Genomic DNA, 27,112 nt, shown 5'->3' on the forward strand with positions numbered 1-27,112 from the left:
ATCACTCCCTCAGACTGGATCTGAGCCAGAAACATAAGAACTTACTCCTGCGACTGCAGGGACTCTCGTCTCATCTGGAAAACTGAGGAAATAATCAGTCATAATTATGTTGAAAATGCTGCTGCTAAAGAAAATCGGGAAAAATAAATTAAAGGGAAACTTGTTTTTTATATCCACTATGGTAACAATCCAGTCAATATATTATCATCAGAGTGACCAATGAGGCAGATACCCGCTCAGATAAGAGCGGGTTGCCTGCTAATGTTTTACATATCCCTTATTTCCTGGTTGCCTTTACACGTCAGATTCTTACAGAAGATGGATCAAACCTGCACGTCTAAACAGAACAGACGACTCTCAAACCTCAGCGGACTTTTGTTGCTGCTGCTTCTGGCAGGTAACACAAGGATTTATTTTACTTTTGATAAAAATACCAGTGGGAGGGTTGAATTGTTTCGCTGTGATGACTTCAGCGTACATTAATGCTGCCATACTGACTTTGACTCTTGTTTTTATTATGTTTATTCTATGAAAACCACTTTCTCTGTATATTACCATTTTTAAATGTGATTGATAATACACTACAATGGGATTTTCATTTCCATTTCAGAAGGAAATGTACTTTTTACATATATTTTAAAGCTATTGTTAGTAGTCCCTAAGCATATTAAGATTTAACATACAAAATCAATCCACTTTTTGGATATAGTTTATACATTGAGGATATATGAGTATGTGTATATATGACTAAATAGCAGATTAGTGTTATATATTAAATTATGCAACAATATGGGAATCACAGTAAGCTCCACCTCTACCATCTACAACAGTAATCATAACCAACTAACATAATTACATTATATTACTCACAAGAGACAATTTTCTGCATAGTTTCTATACTTTTATTGTGAACGATGCATTTTGAAAACTATATAATGTCTGGGGCCTAAAGCCACATTCATGAAATCATGGTCAAATCTAAGAGTAGTAGAGTGATAGCAGCATGAGTAGAAAATAAATTAAGCAACAACTAGACTTATTAATGTCAGTTCTGATTTCATCCATGGCACTTTTATGCCTTAGCATGTATTTAAGCTTCAAAATTAGGCATCAGGTCTCAGTCTTGAGTTATAGTTTGACCAAACAATGTCAACTGGCTTTCAACTTTCTGTGACAAATGGAGAAATCCTTCCACTGGTGACAGGTAGAGGATGATATCATTAAAAGCTGTAGACAATGCTAAGTGTCAGTATTTTCAACTGCCTGATAGGACTTCAGTCTGTACTGTCTTCGGATGGAGAGCAGCCTGAACAAGGTGATAGTGATGATAACAGTAAGTGATTTTAAATTCAATCAAACAATAAATCTTACACTAAAGATGTTGCCTGTGTCAAAAATGTTAAATATTAAATACCAAGAATTAAATTCTCATATCTCGGTATGATTGCTGTAAATAAATGTGAAAATGTATGTTCCTCCATTAGCGACATTTTCAGGAGGAGTGAATGTAACAATAATCGGTCCGGACTATGTGACGTTGGGAGTGCCGAGCACCGTTGAGTGCGATGCCGGATGCCCTGGATGTCTCTACTCCATGTCTTTGGATGGGCAGACCGCTCAGGGTCAGGGTAACGTACTGGCCTTCACTGTAAACGAATGGGTGGGGGCTGTAGTGGTGTCATGTACGGCCACAGACGAGGACACAGAGCAGACCGCCACGACAACGAAGAAACTACAGGTGTTAGGTAAGAGGTTGCTGATTTTGTCAGTTGTATGAGATCCTTCAGGATATGGATGTCCTGATGACTCTGATCTGTCTTCTTTCCTTAGACGGACCTGCCAACATTTCCATCGCAGGCGCTGATTTGATGAATCCAACCTTGAGCCACACCTACAGCTGCCACGCCCACTGTCGGCCATCTTGTTCCTACACCTGGAGGTCAGATCATGGCCCGTGGATTGGTGGTCAAGGAAATGTGATTTCTATCGTTCCTCAGGAGATGAATAACTCCACAGTGCTCACCTGCAAAGCCACCAACACTGTGTCTGGGCTGTTTATCGCTGCCACGCGACGCATTACTGTAATAAGTAAGTCGAGAGTTTCATGATTTATCTGTGGCTGAAAGTTAAGGCCTCAAACCTGGAAAAATGCCAGGTTCCTAGCTAGGCCCCTGCATGTTGATGTTAGCTTCTAGCTATTCAACAAAGGGAAATTAGCTTATTTGCTTTTTTCCCAAGGGTTATATGAGAAGGTTGACCACTGTCTGTAGGGATAGATATTCACAATGAGGAGGTTAGCTTAGCTGAAATGCTACATATAATTACATAATATAGAGCTAAGCTAGCTATTCACCATGTTTCCAGTCTTTTTGCTAAGCTAGCTGTTTCCCCATGTGTCCAGTCTGTATGCTAAGCTAGTTGTTTCCCCATGTGTCCAGTCTGTATGCTAAGCTAGCTGTTTCCCCATGTGTCCAGTCTGTATGCTAAGCTAGCTGTTTCCCCATGTGTCCAGTCTGTATGCTAAGCTAGCTGTTGCCCCATGTTCCCAGTCTGTATGCTAAGCTAAGCCAGCAGTGGTTTATTTAGCATGCCTGCATGACAGGGGTGTAAACATTGTCTTTTAACTCAAGGCAAGAAAGCAAACAAGCATGTTGTACTATTCTAATTTAACTAACATGTTAGCTAATTAGCTCATTAATCATTTAGATTCATTATTTAGAAGAAATACTGTAACTGAGGTTTACTTTTACTTTGAAAGATGTTTCACAATTCTAAACTCATAGCTGCTGGTTCATGACAGAACTGCAGCGTTGCCAGATCTGTGAGACAAAACCAGCCCAATACCAGAACTCACACAGTTCTTTAACCAAGGTCTTAAAACAATATTGTTTAATAAGACATTTAAATAAACAAAAGCTCTGTTCTTCTCCACCTGCCTGGATAACATGAGTTTATGTCCTATGCATTTACTGTAGTTAATGTAGTGCTTTATTTCAACTGAAACACCTCATCATGTTCCTTCACTGTATTTCAATCATATACTTACAATAAATACACGTGTAAATAGCCTATTTATCTATTCTTGGCATTTTATTTACCTTATTTCAGCTGATAAAGCTTATCATGTTAATTCACAACCGTTTAATAATATAGGTTACTCACAGAATATATATATATATAGATGGGCCACAACATTAAAACCTGTCAGTGGTTGTATGAATTACCATGATGAGGTGTATTCTAGTACTTATACAAGTAAAAGACTTATAAACAGTAAATGTATGTCTTCCAGGCAGGAGGAGGAGGAAACGGGGAAGAGAAAGGAAAACCCTAACAGTTAAGATTGTGTGTTATGTGTAAATGGGCTATGTATATATACTGGATTTCAGCGTCCCTTTTTATCTTATATAAGGTTAAACATGATATTTTTACAGCAAAACAGGTGTTCTCAATCTGCAGCAACTTTAAAAGTAACCCAATTCCACGAGAAAACCATAGACCTGGCAACCCTGCAGTACTGGACCTCTGAAAGTCTTTACACAAAACACCAGTTTTAGAAACAGCCTACTGAGTTTTCCTACAAACTTCTGGGTCTTCTTCATGGTTTGCATTGATGTAGTCTATTACATTTGTATTTTTGAATCACGTACAGTTCAAATTTGCGATGTCGTGATCTGTCCTCACTGTCTTTGTTTCAGCCGGTCCATCAAAGGTCCAGATCGAAGGCCCCGACATTGTAGAAATCGCACAAAAGTATAAGTTCATGTGTTCTGCCGAGTGTCTGCCATCTTGTCGCTACTTGTCGTCTGTGGACGGTCAGACCGTGAGGGGCAACGTGATTGAGATAAGATTGGATCATCCGCTTAAATCTTTCACTCTCAAGTGCGAGGCACAAAACACTGCTTCCAGGAGGACAGCCACAGTGTTAAAAAGTGTACAAGTAAAAGGTAGATAAGCTGGAACATGCTTTAATGTATGCTCTCACATCATAGTGACACTGTCCTGACCTGCATTCTGTTTCTGTTTGTTTGCTTGTGTGTGTTTTCAGGGTCAAATGGAAACCTGTCTGTTCGTCCTGAAGAGACTTCAGCACTGCTGCTGTTGGCCTCCATGATGACTGTCGCCTTATCACTGTGATCCACTGCACACAGGTGAGGCTCTTAAACTAGAGCAGGGAGAATTATTATTATCCAAGCAACATGATTGACTGTGTTCATTTATTATTTTACTCTTAATTTGTCTTTTTACTTGCTCTCAACATATTATCTCACTAATATAGTCCAGTATTAACATATTTGTCTTTCCCTCATACAAATCATTTGTGTCTCTAGGTTCAGCGGATGAATAAGTAACAAAGAAATCTTTCTAAATTGTGGGAAATTGGTGACTCACACACTCTACAAATGACTCCTTTACACTGGCCTCACATGTTGACAGAGGGCTGATCCCTGTTTGCACATTGCAGGGAGTGACGTGGAAAAGGTGCTTAAATATCAACAGCGCGAAGAAAGGAGCATTGGATGTCAGAATTGGTCGATTTGTCCTCAACACTGATTTAGCTGAAAAGTCTAAAAATGTGCCGATGCGTAAATGATATACACTGACTTCTATAACAAAGAGTTATCAGATTTGTAAAAACGCTGTCTTACGCTTCAATTAAAGTCTTGAACAGATCCAACAGGTTTCCATTCTTGACACAGGGTTTCTCAGTTACGTCTCCGCTCCGGCTGCTGAGTCAAGCTGCTGTATGCTGAAAATGATTAAAGGTCAATGAACCTGATCACAGGACGGTGAGTAGAGTAAGTTGTAAAAACACCACTGTGGGTGTGTGTAGTAGTTTAACTCTTGTGATCACATTTCTGCTTTAGCTTTGGCTCCACCTGGCGGCTGGATGGTGATTGCACACCACAAAGATCTGGAAACTCAAAATACAATTATTAAATCTTACTGCATATTAAGGGAAATTGTAAGTGGTTCTACATATTTTACTTATATAAAAAAGGCTATAGGTCTGTTTCATGTATTTATTGGAACATGTTTTGTTATCCGTACCAATACCATGGGTTCATATCAGTCCACTGGTGAATACTTTCTATGAGGTACTTCACTGTGGCTTCTAATCGTTCACGCTTTGATTTTTAAAAAGCTGCCCTGTCAATTCCAGCACTAGAGATTTAATTCCAGGTATTTATTGTGATTTATGACAATTTTTAAATTAATGAATAAAGTTTCCTCTAATAACGGAGACCATGAGCTCTCCCATAAACCAGCTGTTCCCCTCTCCATCCCTGTTACCTCTTTTTTTTTTAAATGATTTCTTTCAAATGCGAGATATGTCTCAACTTAAATGATTTGTTTGAAAATAAAATGTGTCGCAACACAAAAACATAGAATTCATCACGTAGGATTAAGATTTTAAAATGGAACAAAACAGCTCACCCCCCATAAGCAACACTGCGCATAAATGGCGTGTTGTACGTGTAAGTCTATATTAGCTAAATCATTGTCTTCTCGGCTGTGATGGCCTGTATGGTGGCCTAACCAGGTCGTTTGACACAATGCACCCTGGGATGAGTTCCAAACATTTTGTGACCCAGAACAAAATGAGGTGGATGTAGTTGAAGTGACTCAATAACAGCCCACGTGTAAATTACAAAATACACCTTTATTTGTCATTCAGTTGTCCAAACTCTACATATACACAACAGTCAGGCAGGTTTAGTCCAGAGCAATGTCAGTTTCTTTTTTTCTCTTTCAACAATGAGAGGAACATTCACACTGGGTAAAGTACTCACAGAGACCAATCCATACTTTTACACTGGGTTCAAGATAAAGTCACACTTCTGTTGAAAGGACATGCATCCTAGCTGGGGTTTGACGACTTGTAAGATGCAGTAACCTGGCTCCATGCTAACACATCAACATGTTAACAGTAACAAAAATGCATAGAAAGCTGTATCTGCATATAGAGATGTAGCTTTCACAAAACCATGTTACCATGTAAGGATTTAATTGGATGTGTTGCTCAAACGCACTGGATATAAAGACTGCTTACAGGGATAGTTCACCGCTATGTCCACAGGAAGTGGCTAAGCTAGCGGACGTTAGCATTCAGACGGTCCCTAATGCACCTCGTTGGGAGACATCAGAGGACATTGAGGCTAAAAACTTGGTGTAAATGACCTCCTTGCAAGTCAAATATAAATGTCACTTAGATGACACCACACAAGCAGTGTGGAGGCATGTTATGTTTTTTTCAGTTTTATTACATCTGAAGAATAGCTCACCATTGACTTCAATTGTATTGGATTCTGCTGCAACACAGTTTACCCCTGATACTCCTAAAGTGTAATGTGGACTCAGACACTTCACCCACCCCTCCATCGGCATAGTGGTGAGTAGATGAGTGAATTTTCATTTCTGGGTGAACTATCCCTTTAAGTAACTTTAATGGAAGTTAATTGAGTAATAAAAACTAACAATTTATTTGCTTTGAATTCAAAGTGGCGCTCTGTGTTGATGTGTAAGTTTTTTGCTTGAGAAGTGGAGCATCACACACCGTACTTCTTCTGTAAGAGTGCGACGGCTGATTCTTCCAGCTCAGCTCGGTGAAGGAAGTCAAACAGGTCTTTCAGCGCTGGAGCATAGAAAACACACAGCGATCATCAACATGAAAAAGACACGATGAAAGCGTGAGTCGTCTGCTTCGGCACATTTAACACACTCTTACCTTTCTTCTCTGTGGACGACATGAACATTACAGCCATGTTGAAGCGCCGCACATTCGATAGACTGCTGAGGATCTCCAGTATAACAGCAGGCGTTTCATTCCTACACAATAGCTTATCTTATTATACAATGCAAACAAGTAACTACGAATACACTTAACAAGAACTAAGAAAACTCATTTAAAAAATATTCAAAATTTACTAAACAAATCGGCTCTTGTAGTTATTCTCTGGGCATTTTTTTCAAAAAACTTACTTCGTATAGAACTCGTGCAGCGTCGTCAGGATCTGATTGAGGATGTCGGGTTCGAGGGAGTTTTGTAAAATCTTAACGTACGATTCAGCCTTGATTTGCTACAAGACAAAAGATTAACACAAAAAAACTGACGCATGAAATCTTAACTTTTTCATGATTTCAGATTCAAGCCATATTGTTTATTTGAAATGTTGACAAGTCTGAAAATCCGACTGGGTTATCATGGTAATCACATTTTATTCCTAAGAAATAGTGATGAAAATGGAAAATTCTATAATCAATGTGATGCCTGCAATATGTTATAATATGTAAAAACTCAACTCACCCTCAGATATCTGTAAATCACTTCTGGCTGCTTTCCGATCTTGCGGATGTCGGCCTCCAGCTGGAAGCTGCTGGTGGGTGGAGGGGGCAGGTCTGTAACTAATGAGGGGGTGTTGGTGGTTGTTTCAGGCGGGTGACTGATTTCCACCTGCGCTGGTTGTTCAGTCGGTCTGCTGGGAGGGAGTCTGGTGAGCGAAGGCAGAACACAAACAAATATATTAATCTACATAATGACTGAAATGTGTCAAATGGTTTTAACCAGTAATTAAACAGTGTCACTAACTTTTCTGATGCGTGCGAGGGAGCGTCTGCCATCTCCTCGATTTTGATTATTTTGGCGCTGGGGGAGGTGGACAGTGGAGAGGAGTCCTCCTCAGGCTCCCTCACCACTTCCTGGATCAAGGTCTTGGACCCACTTGACTCCACCTCAGGCACTGTAGCTTTCCCACTGACTTCCTCGATTTCAATTCTCCTCAGAGGTTTCTGGAGAGCATCAGACAGAAAGCACAGACAGGTTTTTCCCCCCAATCAAACAATAATGAAGTGACGCACTGATGTCTGCTGCCACATGCTGGACAAATAAGGCTCGAGCATAATAAACATGTTTGTGTTGAAACCAGGTGATGGAGCAGATGGGGAAGATTACACATGTGTAGATTACTTTAATTTATCTACTTGTTTCAAGTATAACTCACTGTTGGCAATAGTTATTTATAAACATAAATAATCATTAATATTAATTAGATTCCTCAAACAAAGTAATTTCTAACACAAAATAATTTCCTCACATTGTCAATTTTCTCTGACAGTCTAAAAATAAAGAGGGAAAAGTAGAATTGGGAAAAAAATGAGGAACTCACGGTTGAGCGCAGGTGAGTTGGTTTATCAATCGGCTGAACTGTTCTCCTCTGTGAGCTGTCGTCTGTTTGAAGAAGTCCACTGGGACCAAGGTCCTAAAACAAGAGGAGAGAGGAGTGAAGTCAGACATGTCCACTGTTCGTCCAGACAACAGAAATGAATTCAAGTACCAGAAGAGCTTTCTTCTTTAACACAGGAATTACTTTCCTGTTTTGTTTCACAGGCTGAACTTAATTCTTTACTTAAATATGTGCACAGGAACTAATAGATTTTGAAACGTACAATCTGGAGTTTCTGGAGTTCATTCAAGGCCTGTTTGTTCCCTGGCTCCAGCTTCAACACCTCCTGAAAGTCTGAGAATACACATCACAAAACGTTTAATACAAATAATCACTTTTACTCATTATTTCAATGCAATTTAACAAACATAATTTCAAGACGACTCTTTAAATGTCTATATTGAGTGTGCGATAACTTGGTAATTAAAAATATCTGGGAACTGTGTTGATGCAGGATAAGAAAAGGCGACAATAAAACAAACGGTAGAACGAGAGAAAGAATGTGGATCTGCTTCAGATTTCTGGGCCTCTCCATTAAAAATAAAAACATGGAATACTGTGGCAGCTGTTTAACTTTAGAAGACAGTGTTGTTCTGTGCAGCACCTTGTTGGGCCTCCTCCAGTTTCCTTAAAGCCACTCTGGCTGTTGCTCGACGGGCAAATGCCTTGGAGTAAGTACTGTCCAGATAAATGGCTTTAGTGCAGTCTTCCTCTGCCTCCTTATAACTGCAACAAATTAAGAAAAGGTATGCTGTCATTCTTTAACTGTAGAACAATATTTCTGCAATTAACACTCAATTTAAATAAATGTCATTTAGTTTTTTTGCTGTAGTAAGAGTTAGACAAATGCACATGGTACATATTGACAAATTTTGCCTAAAATATTTCCTCTACAATATAAATATTTCCTCTCTCGAGAACCTATAAGATTGTAATGTTGTATTTTATAGTGAAGAGAAAACGATTACTTGTCAAGCTTCAGGAAGGCCATGGCTCTGTTGGCGGGAAGTAGGACGTTCATGCCGTCTGCCTCCATACCTCGGCTGTAGCACTCGATGGCTGCTTCGTACTTCCCCTCTTTGAAATAAGCGTTCCCCTGAGAAGCACAATCAGAAAACATAAACCAATTGGGGAAAACTGTCTCCAAGTAAACCCACTGTTAAAGGAATATCAGGAACTGAAAATCACTTTTACCCACAGTGTTATGAATTTTTATCTTTGGTGTAATTACATGTTTACCTTAACAATAACAAACATGATCACTGCATAGGTGAGTAAACTTGCCCCACACATTATTTGATACTGTGGAGAAAATATTCTGTGTGTGTGCACATTTTTAGTTTGAGTGTCCAACTGGGAAAACCACAAAATATCTTACTCTGTCTTTTTGTAGAACGGCCTCCTGCCTCCTCTGCTGTTCCTCCATCAGTCCCTGCTGCTCAGGGTCGACTATGGAAGCCTCCTGCGGCTGCGTGGCTTCACTCTGGAAAGTCGGTGCCTCCTTCCCAAGGGCCTGAAACCACAAAGCGAAAAAGTATTGAATAAAAAAAAGAGAGAGGAAGGCTTGAGAAATGACGCTCATCAGATCTGATCTGATCCCACTCACCTCATTGATTTTCTTCACTTCATTCTGTGCTTCCATGTTCCCGGGGTCAAGCTTCAGAACCATCTTATAATCTATCCAGAGGAAGATTCATGTTATCTCAGAGGAATCAAGATTGAGAGGTGATCAAAAAATGTTGCTTCTTTACCTTCTAAAGCAGATTCATAATTCTTCAGTGCAAACCGTGCCGCTCCTCTTCGCGCATAAGCTTTAAAGTAGTTGCTGTCCAGAGAGATTGCTAAGTTGCAGTCGGACTCCGCCACAGAAAACCTGCAATGAGCAAAGATGAATTAATTTGCAGGGTGACAAAACCAAACATTTCACCAACGTGACACCAGCACAAAACAGCAGCCACATGATCTGTGCTTTACTTTTTGAGTCTGAAGAAGGAGGTGGCTCGGTTGGTGGGAAGCACAGGGCTGTAAGGATCTGCACTCATCCCTCTGGTGTAACACTCAATGGCATCATCGTACTTCCCTTCCTTGAACAACATATTACCCTGAAAATGAAAAAGTTAAATACTTTAGGAAAGAAATCATTATTTTCACTAACCCTAACCCTTCCTTTTAGCACTTCGGTATTCGGTATTTACCTTTTCCTTCTGTGACAGAGCTTTCTCTCTATCGACTGCAGCTTCCTCTGAGTCAGACTCGTTTGACTCTACTGGACTTTCTTCTTTATCCATCTCCGCCAGAGCCTCGTCCTGCGAACACAGAAGCATTTTATAACCCACTCCACCATTTCACTTGTCATATGAAGTATAGTGCATAAGAATTAGCTAACTACCACGTCAAACTTGTCCCATGATTGATAATCATACGCCTTTATCCTTGACGATTGTTGGAGATCCTCTGCTTTTGCGTCACCATTCCCAGCATCACCATTCCCAGTCCCAGCATGCTCCATCTTCTTCTTCCTCTTCTCCCTCATCTTTGTTTTGTATTTTTTGTTGCGCACAGGTGGCAGTTTCTCCTGCAACACATGAAACAGAGATGCTGACACCTGAGGGGGATCCAGAACAGTACCTGCTCCTGAGGAGGACGAACACGAGCAGCAGGATCTCACCTCAGTCTCCTGTGCTCCTCCTGTCCTCAGCTCCTCATCCTTCGTCTTCATGTCACACTCCCAGCCCTCCAGCTCCTTCATATAGCTGTGCAGTTCCTCCGCGTTCTGTCGCATCTGAAGCTGCAACTCGATGGCTTTGTTTCCCCCGGACATGTTACTGTGAAACACAGATTTGTAAGTCACAACCTTTTATATACAGTCAATGGTCACAACAGTCGCTGCTGTCGTTGTGGTCGATGCTGTTTCAGGCAGGAAGAAAATACGAGAATCACGCTGGCTAGCGGCTAGTTAGCTAGCTAGCAGAAACGCGAAACACTACGGGGGATTAAAGTGAATACATGAGACTCTCTGGTTACTTGAACCTGGTAAAGTACCTGTCGCGTCTCCCTCCTGCCGGTAAACACACTCAACGTGGAGCTGTGGCTAGTTTGGCTCAGTGGTTATACAAAATATGCAGAGTCAGGGCAAGCTCCAAATCGTGGCAGCGGTAGCTCGTAGCGGCACTTCCGGTGTCAACAGAAACTGCCACTGATATGTGAAGGCAGCTGCCTCTGATGTCAACACTTTTTTTAAAGGCAGCTGCCTCGGATGCCACACTGTTTGGATTCCATGTCTGGTCTGATTTGCATATCTGCAGAAAAAGACCAGATATTGAATCAGATGAAGATATGCACAATAGGCTACATTAATATACATATGGAAATACGGGAATTTACAGACGCAATGAGGTGTCCACTTGCTGCACATTGTTACAGTGCAAAGTAGTAATGATGTCCTCAGAAGTGTTTTAGTTTGTAATATAGCCTACACGTATCCAACAGTAATATCACTTAATTAAAAAAAAATGCTGTTCAAAAATCATAATTACCTTTACAAATCAGTGGCAGTTTCTGTGGCCACCGGAAGTGCCTCTACTTGCTGCCGCTGCCACGATTTGGGCTTGATGTCTCTCAGAGTATATCGCTGGTCTGACTTTCTGTTTATGTTGGGAGCCATGACAGCGGAGTCCCAGCAGCCACTGCGCCACTGCTGCGCCGTGCGTCAACAGAGATCGTCTGTGTTACAATAAATACAAAAACAATTCAACCGGTTGGTAAAATCTGCTCATTGGCAACAAATAAGAAGCAACACCTTGAAAAGGTATAAATGTAAATATTAAACGATGTAAATGAGCATTTCTGTGGCTGCAACATTCATACAATTGCGTTATATAGCATATGGGCTTTCAATAAAGTAGGTTACAGCCTGAAAAAACAACATATAAACAAATATGTTTATTAAAAGATGACCCATGGGCTCGTGTATTATTTATTATTTGTAGTTTAATATCATTGTACTGGCAGCTGCAGTAATTGCGCTGGTTTATTTTAAGTATTTTGGTCCACAAATCTCGCTCCAAGTTGACAGCTTCTCTGCAGATTCTCAATAGACGATCTATACAAGAAAAGGCTCTAAGAAAACTCCATTGTAATAATTTTATCACTTTAATTCATTTCATTGAAATTCATTCAATGAATGCATTTTTATGTCCAAGGTGAATGTTAATAATAAAAAAAAATTAGCAAAGATCCTTTTTTGTTTAGTTTTACCTTTGACCCTTGGTGAGCACGTGACTCTGACAACAGACGACCTCTCTGTGCTAGCTAGAGGAAGCTAACCGGGGGGTGGGCTCGATGCTAACACTTCCTCATTGTAGTTAACATTTCTCACTGTCATGGACCAGACTAAACAAGAGGAGGAATATGGCTACGACTTATTCCCGGAGAGGAACAGGCCGAAGTTCAAGAAGGGCTCCATCGCGGAGAGTCTGTTCACGTTCAACCACAAGTGTCAGGTCATGTTGCAGTTCGCGACGGAAACAAGTGAGTGTCCCAGTTCAGGTTCCAGTTCACTGTCCTTCCCACACAGAGACACCTCAGTGATGTGGAAACACACATGTTTATGTCCATGGTGGTTGTGATTAACATGCTAGCTGCTAACGTTAGCTAGCTCATTGTTAGCTAGCTGTGGTCTGTGTGAGTGACCACATTAACCGGCCTCTGTCTCCTTCAGGTCCTTACGCCAAACTCCTCCTCAGTGCCATGAAAAGCTCAGGATGGTGAGTATGTGTTTGTCATTGCTTATTCACACTGTTCATATTACAGGCTGACAGGAAGTACGTTTGCTAAACAAATGGTTGGAACACAGAAGTAGTTAAATACAGAAGGACTAATGTTTATATTAATAAACAGCATAATTGTGCTAATGCATCTTATTTTGATAATAAACAATCATATTAGTTTTCAGGATACCTAAGTGTGCTCATTTGTACGGTGGCCCGAGAGAGCTCAACACACTGCAAATTAAGAAAGCACATGCAAATAGAAAATACACATTCAAATTAAGAAAACAACTTCATCAATATGACAATACATGCAGCTGCAAAAAGTCCCAACACATGCAAATACAGACACGCGCTGCAAATTGTAAAAAAAACCGACAACAGAAATGTTTCCAGGGAACCCAAAGAAGTGATGTACCTGGCTGTAGTTCAATGCTTTGTGAAGTTAATGAAGTCTGCTACTCGTCAGTGGTGATGGAACTATGATTGAACTACAGCAGGGGTTCATCACTTTTTTGGGTCCCCTGGAAACATGTCTGTTGTCGTTTTCGCAATTTGCAGCACGTTTCTGTATTTACATGTGTTGTGACTTCTTTGCAGTGCATGTTTTGTCAAATTGATAAAGTTTAATTCAAGTTTGTTGTGATACTTGCAAACCAGTGATTACTTGTAGCAATATCAGATTGATTCGCACCCAGATGACTTTGCCTTCTCTTCTCAACACAGCAAAATATTTAAAGACCGACATTTTTCCTGTGAAGACTGTGACGGGACCGTCAGCGGAGGCTTCGATGCAGCTTCTTCTCAGGTAAGAAAGAAGATGACATTAATAATAACAAAAAAAGATGGAAGATAACTTGCCTCGCCAGTAATGATCTTTGCTCTGGTTTGCAGATAGTTTTATGCCAGAACAACATCCACCAGCAGTCCCACATGAACCGAGTGGTCACACATGAGCTCATCCACGCCTTCGATCACTGCCGGGCCCACGTGGACTGGTTCAACAACTTCAGACACCTCGCGTGTTCTGAGGTGAGTAAGACTGTGTTTCTACACCGGCTGCATTTGCCGTGTGTGTATGGTGATTTCTGATCTGGTTCTGTTTAGTTTCTGCCAGTGTTGTTATGGTCCTGTTGTCATGATTAAACCTGTTACATCATTAGAGTGTGCATACAGACCCGGGCCAGCCAGTCAAGATCCAACGGGCTGGTCTGGGTTCGAGACTGTACAATATTATAGAGAATCCCAACAGTTCCCACAATGCCATTATCTCACAGAGCTAAAAATCTTGTTTGTTGAGTTTTGAAAGATACACTTTTTTTGTCACTGTTTCAGATCCGGGCAGCTAACCTCAGTGGCGACTGCTCCTTTAGCAACGAAGTAGCCAGATTAAACTTCGGCTTGAAGGAGCATCATCAGGTACCTGCGCTGGGATAAATGTGACTCTGGCAGCTTTCAGCTCAGTGTCTCTAATCCAAATCTTAACCTCACCCTCTCTCCTCGGACAGGAATGCGTCAGAGGCCGCGCCCTCCGCTCCATCCTGGCTGTGAGGAAAATTAGCCGAGAGGAGGCGGAGAAAATAGTGGACGAGGTCTTCGACACGTGTTTCAACGACCACGCGCCCTTTGGACGAATCCCGCACAGCAACAAGGACGCCAAGTTTGCCAACAGAGATTACGAGAGCAGAGATCGATACTACGCGAACCTATAGTGCCGTGACTTTTTCTCATTTCATTCCTGAGGCTGCTGGGACTGGCGGCGATGCTGACAAGAGCTCGGCAGCGTCCGGGCCTCGGTCAGCGCGAACGCCTCCACAGATTGACTTTGTTTTGAAAACGATCATATCCTTTCAAAAAAGGATTTTCAGAGAATGATTCGTCCTTGGAAAATTAAAGCAAAAGGAAGGAGCTTCGGTACACTTCATTTTCTAGCCTACGGACTCTAACTCTGTAAAAGGGGATTGCAAGGACTGATTTTGCTCTGCAAGTCAAGTATTCATTGAGGCACCAGTGGGTTTTTTTGTCATTTGATTTAAGGTGATAATTCGGTGCTACGGTTTTCCTTTTCGTCCATCGATGTTTGCTGTGAAATCCTTCGATGACAAGAAAGGATGTACAGTGTTTCTCTTGTTGCCGCAAACTTCCACTAACTTCTTGTTAATAGAGCAGGTAATGCATAAATTAAACAGAATTAAATGTATTAGAATTAAAGTTTGATTCCACTGAAAAAGTATGTTTCACCCATTATTGTAAGAAGTGTTTTTTTCCAAGTTATTTCTTTTGGACAAGACCACCCCTCTCGTTGAGTTCGACCTTGGCACAGAAAGTTAGTATGTCTGACTTGCCCAAAAAAGAAAGGAGAAAGGATTAGTGAGTAAATTGCTAATTATAACACATTTATGTTTAATCCTGTTAGAGGATCCTTCAAGTTCCTCCACAACAACATGGACAACTTTGTTCACATCTGCTTCACCACAGTAAAATGTCATTGCCGACATCTTTATTGGACATTAGCATTTAAAGAATCTCGTATCGCTTCGCAGAGATTAATGAGGGAAGGCGTTATGAAGGAATTAGCCTCATAATCCTCCCTTTCTCTCCTCCGTCTCTGCCTCCTCCACTTCTGCTTATCTGAAAGACAACAGCCTCTGCATCCTAATCACAAAGTCACTCAGCACGTCTGCCGGCGTAGTGTTAATATGCCACTTATATTAATATTCTCCACTGGAAGAACAGTGCGAAATCACAAGAAGAGCGTGGGCTCCAAACAACAAGGCGGGTTGGTGGGATGGGATGAGCGGAGAAGATTAAGTTACTTCTAGAAGCTTAATAGAGGAAATGATGAAAACGTCTTCAAGGCGCTGGGACTAATGTGAGACTAACACGAGGACAACAGAAGGAAATGATTTGGCCAATGTCGTAGACCCAAGTACGCGAAATAAAGAAATCATACAAAACAACAGAATTACTGCTGGAATTGTGTAAATATCAAATGCTAGCTGCTAAATACATTTGACACAATTAGACATGCCAAACAAGGTTGAGAATTTGTAAGTTGATTTATTTCACGCTCTCGAGTCCAAGTCCTCGCTGCAAACCCACCTCCACATTTATGTCTCACACTTCAGACTAAAAATACTGGAATCAGCTGATAAAATGAAGGTCAAGTTTACTGTTTAATTATATAATGATAACTCCTACAAGGTTGTTAAGATTGCTATGTTGCTAAACAACTGCAGAGGACGAGATCGCATAGTCCTAGCTACAGCCTTGACTGATTCAGTTGCTATTCCTTTATTTAAACAAAAAGAGGTGTAGAAAGTGGGAAGAAGACAAATTAAACAGACTCATAAATTTATAAAGTTGTTGGCAATTGGTTGGCTCGCATTTTCATATTAAAGCATTTGGCTGACCAGAGGCATCGATAGGATCTTGAAACATAGTTTATCACCTGATTTTTCAGGAAGTAAATGTAAGTATTCAGACACTGAGCTTTATATAAGGTTCTGCTTCAGGTGTGTGGACCTCTTTTTTTTTTAGAGCAATCCGACTCTCGCTGAACTTTGCTATTACCTCCACCTAGTATGTGTTTTCATCTGTGTTTGTTTATTTGTTTGTTTGTTTGTTTGTTCGCAGCATTACACCAAAAAACTACAGGATGAATTTCCACAAAACCTTGTGGGAGAGTGTGGTATGGGTCCGGGAAGAACCCATTCAATTTAGGTGCAGATTTAGGCGTTATTTATCTATCTATATTTATCAGAGAATAATTCGTGGATCTCAATGATTAGGGGACTATTATTTGTGAGTGCGTGTAATTCGGCGCAGATCCAATTAAAAATCTGGATCTAGTGAATTTAAATATAGTTTTATAGGGGGATTGTGGCGAAGGTACGTCATTCTAGTTATTCAACGTGATGATTAGACCATGAACACATATCTTCCCTCTTAATTTAGTTTATACATAGACTCAATTAATTATTTAAACACACCAAGCAATATCATAGTGAGCCATTCATGTTTCCCAATATGTTCTTTATTGGGCTTACAGTTGCGCAACACTACTGGATGTAACATCCTGCTTATGTCTTATCTGATGTTTCAGCCACAGAAGGTAATTCCCTCCCACCTCCTCTAATCTCACCCGCACCGCCATGTTCAAATGAAGTATAAAATATTCAGTGCCGTGGCCTTACCCCCCACCCCACCCCAGACCTAAAAGTGCATATCTCATGTATTTCAAGTCCAGTACAACAATATATGTTTTTAGAATAATGATAAAATGCTTTATACAAAGTATTTGTGGGCTGCAATCCAAAAACAAAACTGAAATAGAAACAGAAACAAACATTTCAGTTTAAGTTCAAGCAGAGAAACTTAATTATAGCAATATTTCTCTGCACCATGAGTCATTATCCAATCAGCTGCTACACTGTGATCAGATTGTGTCGTGAGGCCGTAAAAAACAAGTCCTCATTAACGCCTGCAGCACCGTCCCTGTCCACTAGATGGGAGTTGTTACCCACTTATGAAGCCAGTCCAATCCAAACTTGAGTAGAAAGAGCTCTCAATGTTTTAATGATACACATAATTTAATCAATTTCCCTGAGTTCTGTTCCAGGTGAACGTTGGGCCTTTCATGAGCGGAGATAGGGGCGCGCTAATCAAGTCGCCGCTGAGAAGAGCGACGACTTTCATTATTCCATCTATTTAAGCAGGCAGCACCCACTGTGATCTAATTAGGATGCTCCAGCAACTCTGAAATCCCTTCAGCTAATCTGCTGTAGGACAACACATTAACCCAGAGAGTGCTAATGAACTCGTCTCATTAATTAGAATAATGCCAGATTTACTTGTAGCGTGGAGAGGCGACGACGAGCGAGGACACCCACTTGTCTTTGTGAAGTCGTGTCCGCGCCTCGTGTTGGGTGGAGTCGATAATGAGAGGCCGCTGAATTATTTAGCTGGATTTGAAGAAGCACTGAGATATTGGTGCCATTTGGCTTTTGAAGAAGACGTTTCTGCACAATACTTCCTCTCAGAGAAATGTCTGATGAGTTTTGGGGAGTAGTTTGCACACAACATTTGCTTCCCGAGCCTTTTTTCGGAATGACTTTGAAATGAACGTAGCGGAAAGAAAAGAAGCCGAGGATGAGACCTTGGGAAAAGCCGGGCGACGTGACATCCTTTGGCCAAGATGGCCGTTCTTCTGTCCCGTCTCCAGCACTCTGGGGAAACACGTGAACAAAGAAAATATATTGAGTCCAGTCACCTGCTCTGTAGCCTGAGGAGAACAATCATGTTCAGCTGATTGAGGACAAGAGTGCATGTCTAAAGATGGCCACCGCAAACTTCTTTTATCAGCTGACACCATGTATTAGCACAAATATATTAACATCCACAACATGAGGAAATATAACAGTTTAAAAAAAGAGCTAAATTAACAGCTAGCACAGCGGACGATTCGCAGAATGATCAGTTTAGAGGCCTTAGCTGTATTAGCACTATCGTTAGTTAGTCAACAGCTTCTTTGCCTCGCTTGAAGAATAGGGAAGTTATGCTATGTTCAAAAATAAATTAATAAAAGCTACAAAATTTGAAAATGCTAAAGCCCACAAATGGAAAATCTCTCTTTTTCAACATGTACGAAAACAAAGTGTAAGAATTCACAACACTTTGTGGTTTAACTCCGATAAACTGTGGTGCTAAGCTAACTGGCTTTTGATGTGAGCTTCATGTTTCGCGTATCAACTAGCAAGAAAGCATATAAGCGTGTTTTCCATAATTTCAAACTATTACTTTAAGTATTATCATATCAAGTGGTAGTAGCATTACCCATAAAAGTGGTAATATGATATCTTTAAGCTTTTTAAAATACACCCATGGGATGCTTTGACCTTAAGTACTTGAGGTGTGTTTTGGTTTGTACCGGACTCAAGTCTTTACACAATCTTTACAAATTATACATTATTGAAAAGTCCCTTGATTTTATCTGCACAAAGTATTTAAGGACCTCCTTGTGGCGATGGCTCTAAAATGTCTCCACAGACCTCAGGCTCTTATATTTCATATTATGACAAAAAATGAATATATTAACAATAAATGAGGCATAAAAAAAGAGCATTTCTGCCACGTTTGTGCTTCTGTAATTTTAGTCCAATATCTCTTTTTCTCTTATTGTAAAATTTTGAGTTACCTCTCAAAGCATTGGTTTTACGTAATAAAGTTCTTTCAAGAGATACTTTGGGAGGTGGTGTTATTCATTAGGCTGTTAACAGGCGACACTGACAGTGGAAGAAGAAAAAGTTTCATTAATCATTATAATTCACGGCTCAAATCCCCGGGAGGAGAATCCGTCTAACCTGACAATTAACTTCCCCAGCAGGGAGGCACTGTTTGAGGCCGTGCTACAAGTAAATCAATTAATTATGTGTGCAAGTTGAGGATTAATTAAGGACGTGTTTAAAGCTATCAGCTCTGTGTACGATAATGAATGTTGTACTGTAATTTAATGTGATGTGAACACAACTTTTAGGCCTGTCTCTCTCACAGTCAGGAGACAGATACATTAAACACAATGGTCGGTTGAGGCTAATCAGAAAAACACGTTTTCTCTGAATAATCCACCGATCTCATTGTCTTTGAACCAAATAGTCCTACGAAAACTGTAAACAATGTTCAACGTTCTGTGGAGTGGCTTGAGAAGCGAGGACACTGAAAGATATTCGATCCTACTTAAATTCCCCTCTGTTGTACAGGGGTGGGCTGACATTTACATGTTTTTCATTTGTAATGAGAAAAGTTTCAATTTTGAAATTTACAAATAAGATTTGGAAAGAAACTCTAGGTCACATCTTGACAGGTCGAGTCCCCTGTCCATATAGAAAATAATCCATTATTAATAGAGACACAATCGTCATTATATATTGATATTACAAATATAATTGGATGGTGTGTTTGAGCCTCCTGATAGAGGAGATGTGGTGACCACCTCATCTAATCAGATGTTGCCATGGCGTACGTCGAGCATCACAGTCTACTGTGTGTGGGTTTATGTTTTAGATAATGAATTAGATAAAAGCTGTTTGGTATCTTTAAAGGCAGGATTTGTATTAAATACGTCCATTAAAATCCTTAAAGTAAAAACCTTTCTTAATTACTGATTGGTTCTGGCATAACTTAAAGTCGCATGTTAATTTGCGTACACATTGTACCTTTAAAGGTTCATAGTGTAGAATTTAGTGACATCTAGTGGTGGAGTAGCTTGTTGCAGCTTGATACCCCTCACCTCCTCCTCCCCTTCCAAACATGAGAGAGAACCTGTGTCAGCCTTCAGTCGTCATAAAAACTCAAAAGGTGTTAAGTTTGTCCAGTGTGGTCTATTGTGAAAAACATGGCGGCCTCCGTAGAGAGGACCCCCTCCCGATGTAAATATAAAGTATTTAAATATAAAGGGCCCAGTCTAGGCTAAATAAAACAACAATTGCTACAATCTAGATGATCACACACTAGGATTATCTATTTTCTCTGCCAATAGATCCCTTTCACCTAAATCATACACAGTGGACCTTTAAGAGAAATATCTACAACACTGTTGTGCTCTTTAAGATAAAAAATTACATTAGTCTCTACTTTTCCGTGGTTAATCGCTGACAGACCTGTCCTGTGTGGCCAGCCATGTTTTCAGTCATTCAAGTCAAATAGAGAAGGAAGGAGGTGGAGAGTCGTCTAAGTGCCCTTTTCCTTTTCCCACGTTGTCTCAAAAACAGCGATAAGTCAAGGGATTTGTGGCACAATGAACAAGGTTTATTAGGAATGAAAGGCCTGGAGATTATACCAGGAAATCCCCTTCAACTCGCTCACACAGTAAATCATCTTTACACTGCTAAACATCCTGTAAGAAAGTAAGTACAGGTTTTACTGGACAGTCAAACAGCAAATACAGAAATGCACATAAAATACATAGATCACTGTTTGTTGTCAAATATAGGCCTCCGTCTTCTTTTACTCCTTTCCAATATTCCTGAAAACATACAGAATCTGCCATTTAGTAATTGTACTGCACACATGAGAAGTTATCACCGGCAGACAGTTAACATTCATGGCAGAAATGTAGATGACTTCTACAACAGTAATTAAGACACACTGGCATTTGAATCTTCACTTTGCTAATGAGATGCATGGTATTAATTAGGCCTGAGTGATTAACATAACAACCGCTGGACAATGTCCCAGGGAGGAGCAGGGCTGTTTTTGTCTTTATTAACTCTCCCTGAAGCCACAGGCTCATTAATAAATCCTTACAGACGGCTCAGCTAACCTTGACAAGTATTGTTTCTTTTTCTTTTTTCGGAAAGTAATTTGATTAACTTTCTTGATTGAATATGTCTGGAAGTAAGGACATGGCAAAAGTGAATTGCAACAAAAGTGACACAATAGAGGAGAACAAAAAATTGAGACAAGATGACGAACTCAAGGAGAATGGAATGCAGCAAATACTGGGAAAATACACAATAAAACAAACCACAACAGAATGAAACCGCAGCAAATCAAGTAGAACACATAACTAAATCAATGGGTCTGGCTAAATTCATCTTAATATTTGTATATTTAGGGCTTGAATATGTGGATTAAGAACCTTGATGCACTTTGGCCACTCTAGGTCTGTCCCAGGTCATTAGCAAGTAGCGCAAGTCACGTTATGAACACTTAAATAATCCAAAACCTAATTGTCTGTGAAGTCCCCTCACTGAAAAACCCAGTCGTCTGGAAACATAGCAAGCTGTTTGTGTCATTGCACTGACTCAAGCACATAGTTGAGGTTCACGATGGTTCCAACTATTGGTGGCAGCGAGTATAGACAGACTTGACGTGATTCATCAACTGTTTAATTTTAAACTTCAGACAGGAGCTCTTGCTTTGTTCATGTGCTCTGTTGGGATGAGCTGACAGCGTCAAGACGTTAAATCAGACATGAACTCCAGAAAGGTTTCTGAAACTTTTCCAGCCAGGCCCCCCTGTTCACAATGTAACCCCTGGGAAAAAGCCCCAGAGTTAATATATACATAATATAAAAAAAGCCCTAGAGTTAATATATACATAATATAAAAAAAGCCCCAGAGTTGATATATACATAATATAAAAAAAGCCCCAGAGTTAATGTATACATTATATAAAAGCCCCAGAGTTAAAATATATTCACATTTTAAAAGCCCCAGGGTTAAGATATCTATATCTATATCTATATAGATATCTATATAGCTGTAAAAATCCTACCATTGCTCTACTAAAAGCTGTCACTCTAAAATATATGTGTATGTTACTTTAAGAAGGTAACTTTACCATAGTTTGATTGAATCTCTTAGCACCAGGTGAGATCGTGTGTGTTTCATTTATATGATTGGTCCTTACAGAGAGACCATCCATTTTTTATGGATGATTGGTTAAAGGGCGGGACTAAAGGAGGAAGAGAAATGTCAGTGTGATACTCTGGATGTGGAGTCTCTGTTCTCCGAATGTAGCTACAGCCAATAAAGATTTAAGTCAAAGTAATATTGTAATAAAGTGTTAAACAGCTGGTAAGGTTTGATCATGTTAGGGTGTTTAAGGAGCTAATTCCCAACTCTGCTCGCTTTGTCTCTTTGTCACTTAGCATCTCTGCTAGTGTTGTGCTAACGGACAACGTTGAGGCCTGCACAGAGCATCACCAGACACCATGTGACCAGGAAAGCACGGCTGCACCTCTGGCTCCTTCATGACCTTTAGGACCAGGGAGGACCGCTTTTGTTTTTTTCTCTTTCTTCATCGTCTGAGGAACAAATGTGGACTTTCTGTTCTTCAGTGCATGAGACCTCTTTCGGATTGGAGCTATGCATCTTGGGTGAGTAATCCACTGCTGCTCAGTGAGCGAAGACATTACCAGCGCTGCTCCGAGGTACCACACACACACACACGTGGCATTAAAGCTGCACACAGGCCTGCAACTGTGTTTATTTCCAATATTTTTTAGTTATTGAATTTCTATGTGGGCCCACAAATGCTACAGCTAAATGGTTTCTCCTTGGTTTTGTGAATTGTTGGTGTTTCAGTGTTTCATTAAGAAGTTTACAAAGCTACATTCCTACTAAAATATCAAAAAATTTCTTTCAGATCTTTAGTATTTACCATTGAAGGGTAACATTAGGACTTCACGTATAGTTTCGTTGCAGAAATCACGCCTTTTCGTTTGTAGCACGTGGTGAATGTCGTTCCAAGTTGACATCTTCATCGTTAGAGTGTATGACTCCTCTTTTCCATCCTGTATTTTTCCAGTTTTATGTCTGGCACATGATAGAAACATCCACGTCGCTCGCTGTGAATTCTCTGAACATTTTCCTGCAGTATTCTCACATGGGCTCACTCGGACAGGTTCTGCACTGGCAGGAAAAGTTAGGGGAATAACTGAAGCGGACATTTGCTTTCTCACATACAGCCCCTCCGGAAAAATTTCAGGAAGATGTTCGGAGTTTACAGCATGACTGGAAGCAGCTTTAATCTGGATCCTCATGGAAATAAATAGTTTTAACCTTAATTTAGGGAAAAGTCACCAAACTTTTCAAAGTTATTTTTATCCATGGATTAGATGCAAAGTTGTAGCCTTTGTTGTAGTAATCCACGCACTTGAGCAAAGAAATTACAGAATGAGTCAAAACAACAGAAGCTAATTAAGTTGCATTAAAGATAAAAGATTCTTAAAGATCAATAGAGATGTGGTTTTGTCTGCGAGTAATTTCTGCACTAAACCCTTCTGCTTACACCCAATTCGATTTTAGCTGAACCATTAGCTCTTAATTGAGTCTCCGCAGGTGAAATCCATGTATCCTGTGCTCGGGAACGATGAACCACATATAACTAAATTAATGTGTTATTAGTCTCAGAGACGGCTCAGAGAAGTGGTCTGGAGGCCGGACTGCAGTTTGTCAGCCCTGTGTAGTCAGTTTAATCCCAAATCTTTCCTGCCTTTTTAAATTCTTTATCATTCGAAACTCCAAGGGCGCCGCAGGATCACCTCTTTCTCCTATTCGCCCCAGTTGAGCGATGTGGCCGGGTCTTCTCGGAGCCGAGCAGGGGGCTCCGGTGGGACCTCCAATTCATTGAAGGGAGGAACAGGAGATTGCCTGTAGGGTGGACCCCCCTCTCTGGTGAGCCAATTTAGTTTGACCTCTCGTCTCGTCTCCTGCGTTGCGAGTCCAGATAACTGTCCTCCAATCTGGCGGCTTTGTCACGGATGTGTGGTTGAGCTCTGGCAGCGGCAGAGCAGCTGAACCTGAACATCCACAACCGGAGGGATTACTGTGTCTTCGGTGAGGGGTGTGCGAGGGGAGGAGGATTGTTTCCGTTTGTAGAGTAGATACGAATTGGGGCAGAAAAAGGGGGCTAGCGGCTACAGCCAGGCCTGCTCACCTGTGACTGGAAGGGGCAAAGGTTTGATCCCTTAAACCGCCACAGTGTCCTTGAACAACGTGGATGAAACAAGTCGTCTGCAATTACAGCTACAGTTGTGATCAAGCAAGTGTTTGGCGTTTTGAGATGAGTATAAACTTTTAGTTGAGGCCATGCTGTCTCCGTTGAAGCAGAACTATTAATCTTAATGAGAATATATCTTGAACGGTTACATCGCTCCGTCTAATTATCATTTGTTGAGTTAACCTGCGCTCTCTAACTCATCCTGTGGTTTATTATTCCGGAGGGTGAGGATGGCACTGACTGTACACTACACTTATTAGTCAACAGCGGGTGATGCAGGATCAGCAACCATCCAGCTTTTAACCCCTCACCTGACACTATTGATCAGCAGCCGACTCGGGCAATTCTCTCTGCCACAGCCAGCAGTCAATTAAGGAGTGAACCAAAAGAAAAGACATTTGGAATACGACCTCAACACACTTCAGTTATCTCATGTGGTGAAGTGGGAGAAACACGACGATGTTCAAGTGAATTTGAATGGAGAGATGTCTGAAGGTGAATTGACAAAGAACTTGTAAAGATGAGCAGTCTGATACCGACCTTCAAGAGATCGTATTTCTGTTTTCTTAAGAAATTATGAAATTGCCTCTTAAGGTATCACTGAATAGCAAAAGTTACAGATTGATGAGAAACATTGTACGAGCAAAAAGACATCTGACATTGTAGACAGAAATATCTTTTATACAGTGGTGGAAGGGAAAGTACCAACACAATAATATAAAAGTACTTCCAAGCAAATGTTCTTCATTCAAAATCCTAACTAAGTAGAAGTGCAAGTATTTTCAGCAAAATGTACTCAAAATATCAAAGGTAATGGGGGTTAAAAGGGATCAAGCTGCTCTTTTTCCCCCCTCCTCAAGTGCTTTGCTCAAGGGCAGTTAAGCTATAACTATGATAAGTGGAGAACATTTTAATTTCCCCAATGACAATCCAACCATCAGCGTCTCTCTTACACTTACATTGGCCGTGCATTGCAAATACATTGTAAGTTTTACCATACAACATTATAATGATAATAAAAATAAAATAGATCAACATTAAATAAACGTTGCTATGACAGTACAATTAGTTTTTTTTTAATTTGATTTTGAAAATGCCCCCTTCTCCAAAACCCAAATGTATTTACTAAAGGAACCACTAGAGGACGCTGTGATGCTGCTTCCTGTTCCACACAAGAAGCCTTCTGGGCAACACTTCACTTCACACTGGCGTTAATCCAATTTATTTACCTGTAAACTAACCTCAGGAACTGACAACAGCATTATAATGTAAATACAAATTAAATCCTGTATTTACACATTTGTGTGTGTGTGTTGTAGAGTGAATACAAACACAGTGTGAGGGAGGTGTGGCCCTCTAGTTTCCATAAATTATTTATTTTACGTTTGAATCCTTGCATTAAATAACTGCACACATTGAAATGTGAACCTGCAGTCAGAAAAAGACACAACGTTTATTTCTGAAAAGTTATTCCCTATAATGTGAGTTGAAGTGAATCATCTCACAGTTCATTAGTTAAGAAAATACTCTCCACCCATGTTTTACCTCTCAGGTCGAGGTGAACATCTTCAAGTTGTCTCCAGCAGCAGTAAATCTTGGTCTGCATGATTCAGGACTGTTGCTAATAAACAGTGAGCACAGGCCCGTACCACCGAGTATGAGGCACATCTCACTTTTATCTACAGCCCGGCCTCCCAATCCCGTCACCCCCCCACTCCCCCCCCCCCCCCCCCCCCCCCCCCCCCCCCCCCCCCCCCCCCCCCTCAGGACGAAGGGGGAGAAAAAAAACACATCTCCAGAAACCACTTCTGATGGAAAACGCAGCTGTTTGCAAGTTTGCTCGCTGAGAGAGCATGGAAACGGCTTGTAAGGCACGCTCCGACAGTACTGCAGGCCTCCTGGCAGACTCACACAAGGGCACAGAGCTGTGGTTTCACATGGTTCAACATGCGGCATGAGTCACTGACCAGAAACATGTCTCTGCCATACTCGCTGACTTGCACTGAGGTGGGCGAGAGCCAAAGACAATAAGCCAGGGAGGCTGCATCTGAACATATGTGAATGATGCCCAGCAAAATATGCAAAGTCAAAATCCACGTGAGGACCAAGAAAAGCCTCTTTAACGTGTCGTAAAGGACGGAAACCCACAGAGTGAGAGTGGAAGTTCATTAAAGTCCATTTGGTGTTTTTGAACTCCAGCTTCGAGGCTCTTTCCTGTCACGCAGGACGTCATGCATTTTCCGTATGTTTGCAAAAACAAAGCAATGCAACAACCTGCAGATATTCATGACCCAACGCTGACATTCCCAGTTGCTGTTTTCTTGTGGTTTGCGTATGCTTACGGGAGTTTGCCCTAATTTTATATCCCACAACTTAAATTATTTAAATTGAACTCTCATTAACTTCATTTCAATATGCAGCATAGTAATATTTCTTAGCATGAAATCTCTTTTCATTCTACAATTTCTCAGCCAGCGATATACTGCAGACACAGTTAGCAACTAGCTTGTGAACAATGTGGAGTGTTTTTGCAGCTTTTTTAAAATTCCTTCATGGGGCGGTGAAGACCAAAAGAGAGCAAAAAGCAGAGTAAATATTGGAAGTGACATGGTG

The 27,112-nt window shown here is 40.7% G+C and overlaps 3 protein-coding genes across 8 annotated transcripts; 2 read left to right on the plus strand and 1 right to left on the minus strand.

The window, feature by feature from the left end:
• The first annotated feature begins 303 nt into the window (after positions 1-303).
• Positions 304-4,691, plus strand: LOC117757470. 2 transcript variants are annotated; one of them, XM_034578659.1, is made up of 7 exons: positions 304-397; positions 1,271-1,333; positions 1,485-1,745; positions 1,831-2,088; positions 3,699-3,947; positions 4,049-4,151; positions 4,332-4,691. In XM_034578659.1, the coding sequence occupies exons 1-6, from the start codon at positions 319-321 to the stop codon at positions 4,135-4,137; spliced, it is 999 nt and encodes a 332-aa protein (XP_034434550.1). In that variant the 5' UTR covers positions 304-318; the 3' UTR covers positions 4,138-4,151; positions 4,332-4,691. The 2 variants fall into 2 exon arrangements, with proteins under 2 accessions (XP_034434550.1, XP_034434551.1); XM_034578660.1 differs by having other exon boundaries at positions 1,497-1,745.
• Positions 4,692-6,226: 1,535 nt separating this feature from the next.
• rpap3 (RNA polymerase II associated protein 3) lies at positions 6,227-11,426 on the minus strand. 4 transcript variants are annotated; one of them, XM_034578661.1, is made up of 17 exons: positions 11,268-11,426; positions 10,894-11,050; positions 10,615-10,800; positions 10,421-10,531; positions 10,200-10,327; positions 9,977-10,098; positions 9,832-9,902; positions 9,604-9,738; positions 9,194-9,321; positions 8,830-8,951; positions 8,449-8,519; positions 8,169-8,261; positions 7,592-7,791; positions 7,310-7,493; positions 6,985-7,082; positions 6,731-6,831; positions 6,227-6,637 (listed from the first exon to the last, which is right to left on the minus strand). In XM_034578661.1, exons 2-17 carry the CDS (start codon positions 11,044-11,046, stop codon positions 6,552-6,554), a joined length of 1,989 nt encoding a protein of 662 aa, XP_034434552.1. In that variant the 5' UTR covers positions 11,047-11,050; positions 11,268-11,426; the 3' UTR covers positions 6,227-6,551. The 4 variants fall into 4 exon arrangements, with proteins under 4 accessions (XP_034434552.1, XP_034434554.1, XP_034434555.1 ...); XM_034578663.1 differs by having other exon boundaries at positions 6,233-6,637; positions 8,169-8,249; XM_034578664.1 differs by having other exon boundaries at positions 6,233-6,637; positions 7,310-7,478.
• On the plus strand, positions 10,950-15,224 carry atp23 (ATP23 metallopeptidase and ATP synthase assembly factor homolog). 2 transcript variants are annotated; one of them, XM_034578665.1, is made up of 6 exons: positions 10,950-11,067; positions 12,946-12,991; positions 13,721-13,802; positions 13,889-14,026; positions 14,330-14,413; positions 14,503-15,224. In XM_034578665.1, exons 2-6 carry the CDS (start codon positions 12,975-12,977, stop codon positions 14,704-14,706), a joined length of 525 nt encoding a protein of 174 aa, XP_034434556.1. In that variant the 5' UTR covers positions 10,950-11,067; positions 12,946-12,974; the 3' UTR covers positions 14,707-15,224. The 2 variants fall into 2 exon arrangements, with proteins under 2 accessions (XP_034434556.1, XP_034434557.1); XM_034578666.1 differs by lacking the exon at positions 10,950-11,067 and adding an exon at positions 12,350-12,755.
• The last annotated feature ends 11,888 nt before the right edge of the window (positions 15,225-27,112 follow it).

This window comes from Hippoglossus hippoglossus, chromosome 23 (assembly GCF_009819705.1).
Source record: "Hippoglossus hippoglossus isolate fHipHip1 chromosome 23, fHipHip1.pri, whole genome shotgun sequence".
In the NCBI taxonomy this organism is placed as follows: domain Eukaryota; kingdom Metazoa; phylum Chordata; class Actinopteri; order Pleuronectiformes; family Pleuronectidae; genus Hippoglossus; species Hippoglossus hippoglossus.

What these genes read in the sequence shown, in the direction of transcription:
- LOC117757470 (XM_034578659.1), top strand. Translation starts at nt 319, where the DNA reads ATGGATCAAACCTGCACGTCTAAACAGAACAGACGACTCTCAAACCTC. An exon ending in GAAGAAACTACAGGTGTTAG is followed by an intron (nt 1,746 to 1,830) that starts GTAAGAGGTTGC and finishes TTCTTTCCTTAG; the next exon opens with ACGGACCTGCCAACATTTCC. An exon ending in AAAAAGTGTACAAGTAAAAG is followed by an intron (nt 3,948 to 4,048) that starts GTAGATAAGCTG and finishes GTGTGTTTTCAG; the next exon opens with GGTCAAATGGAAACCTGTCT.
- rpap3 (XM_034578661.1), bottom strand. Translation starts at nt 11,046, where the DNA reads ATGTCCGGGGGAAACAAAGCCATCGAGTTGCAGCTTCAGATGCGACAG. An exon ending in AAGTGAAGAAAATCAATGAG is followed by an intron (nt 9,739 to 9,831) that starts GTGAGTGGGATC and finishes TTGTGGTTTCAG; the next exon opens with GCCCTTGGGAAGGAGGCACC. An exon ending in CTGCACGAGTTCTATACGAA is followed by an intron (nt 6,832 to 6,984) that starts GTAAGTTTTTTG and finishes GCTATTGTGTAG; the next exon opens with GAATGAAACGCCTGCTGTTA.
- atp23 (XM_034578666.1), top strand. Translation starts at nt 12,608, where the DNA reads ATGGACCAGACTAAACAAGAGGAGGAATATGGCTACGACTTATTCCCG. An exon ending in GCAGTTCGCGACGGAAACAA is followed by an intron (nt 12,756 to 12,945) that starts GTGAGTGTCCCA and finishes TGTCTCCTTCAG; the next exon opens with GTCCTTACGCCAAACTCCTC. An exon ending in GCCATGAAAAGCTCAGGATG is followed by an intron (nt 12,992 to 13,720) that starts GTGAGTATGTGT and finishes TTCTCAACACAG; the next exon opens with CAAAATATTTAAAGACCGAC.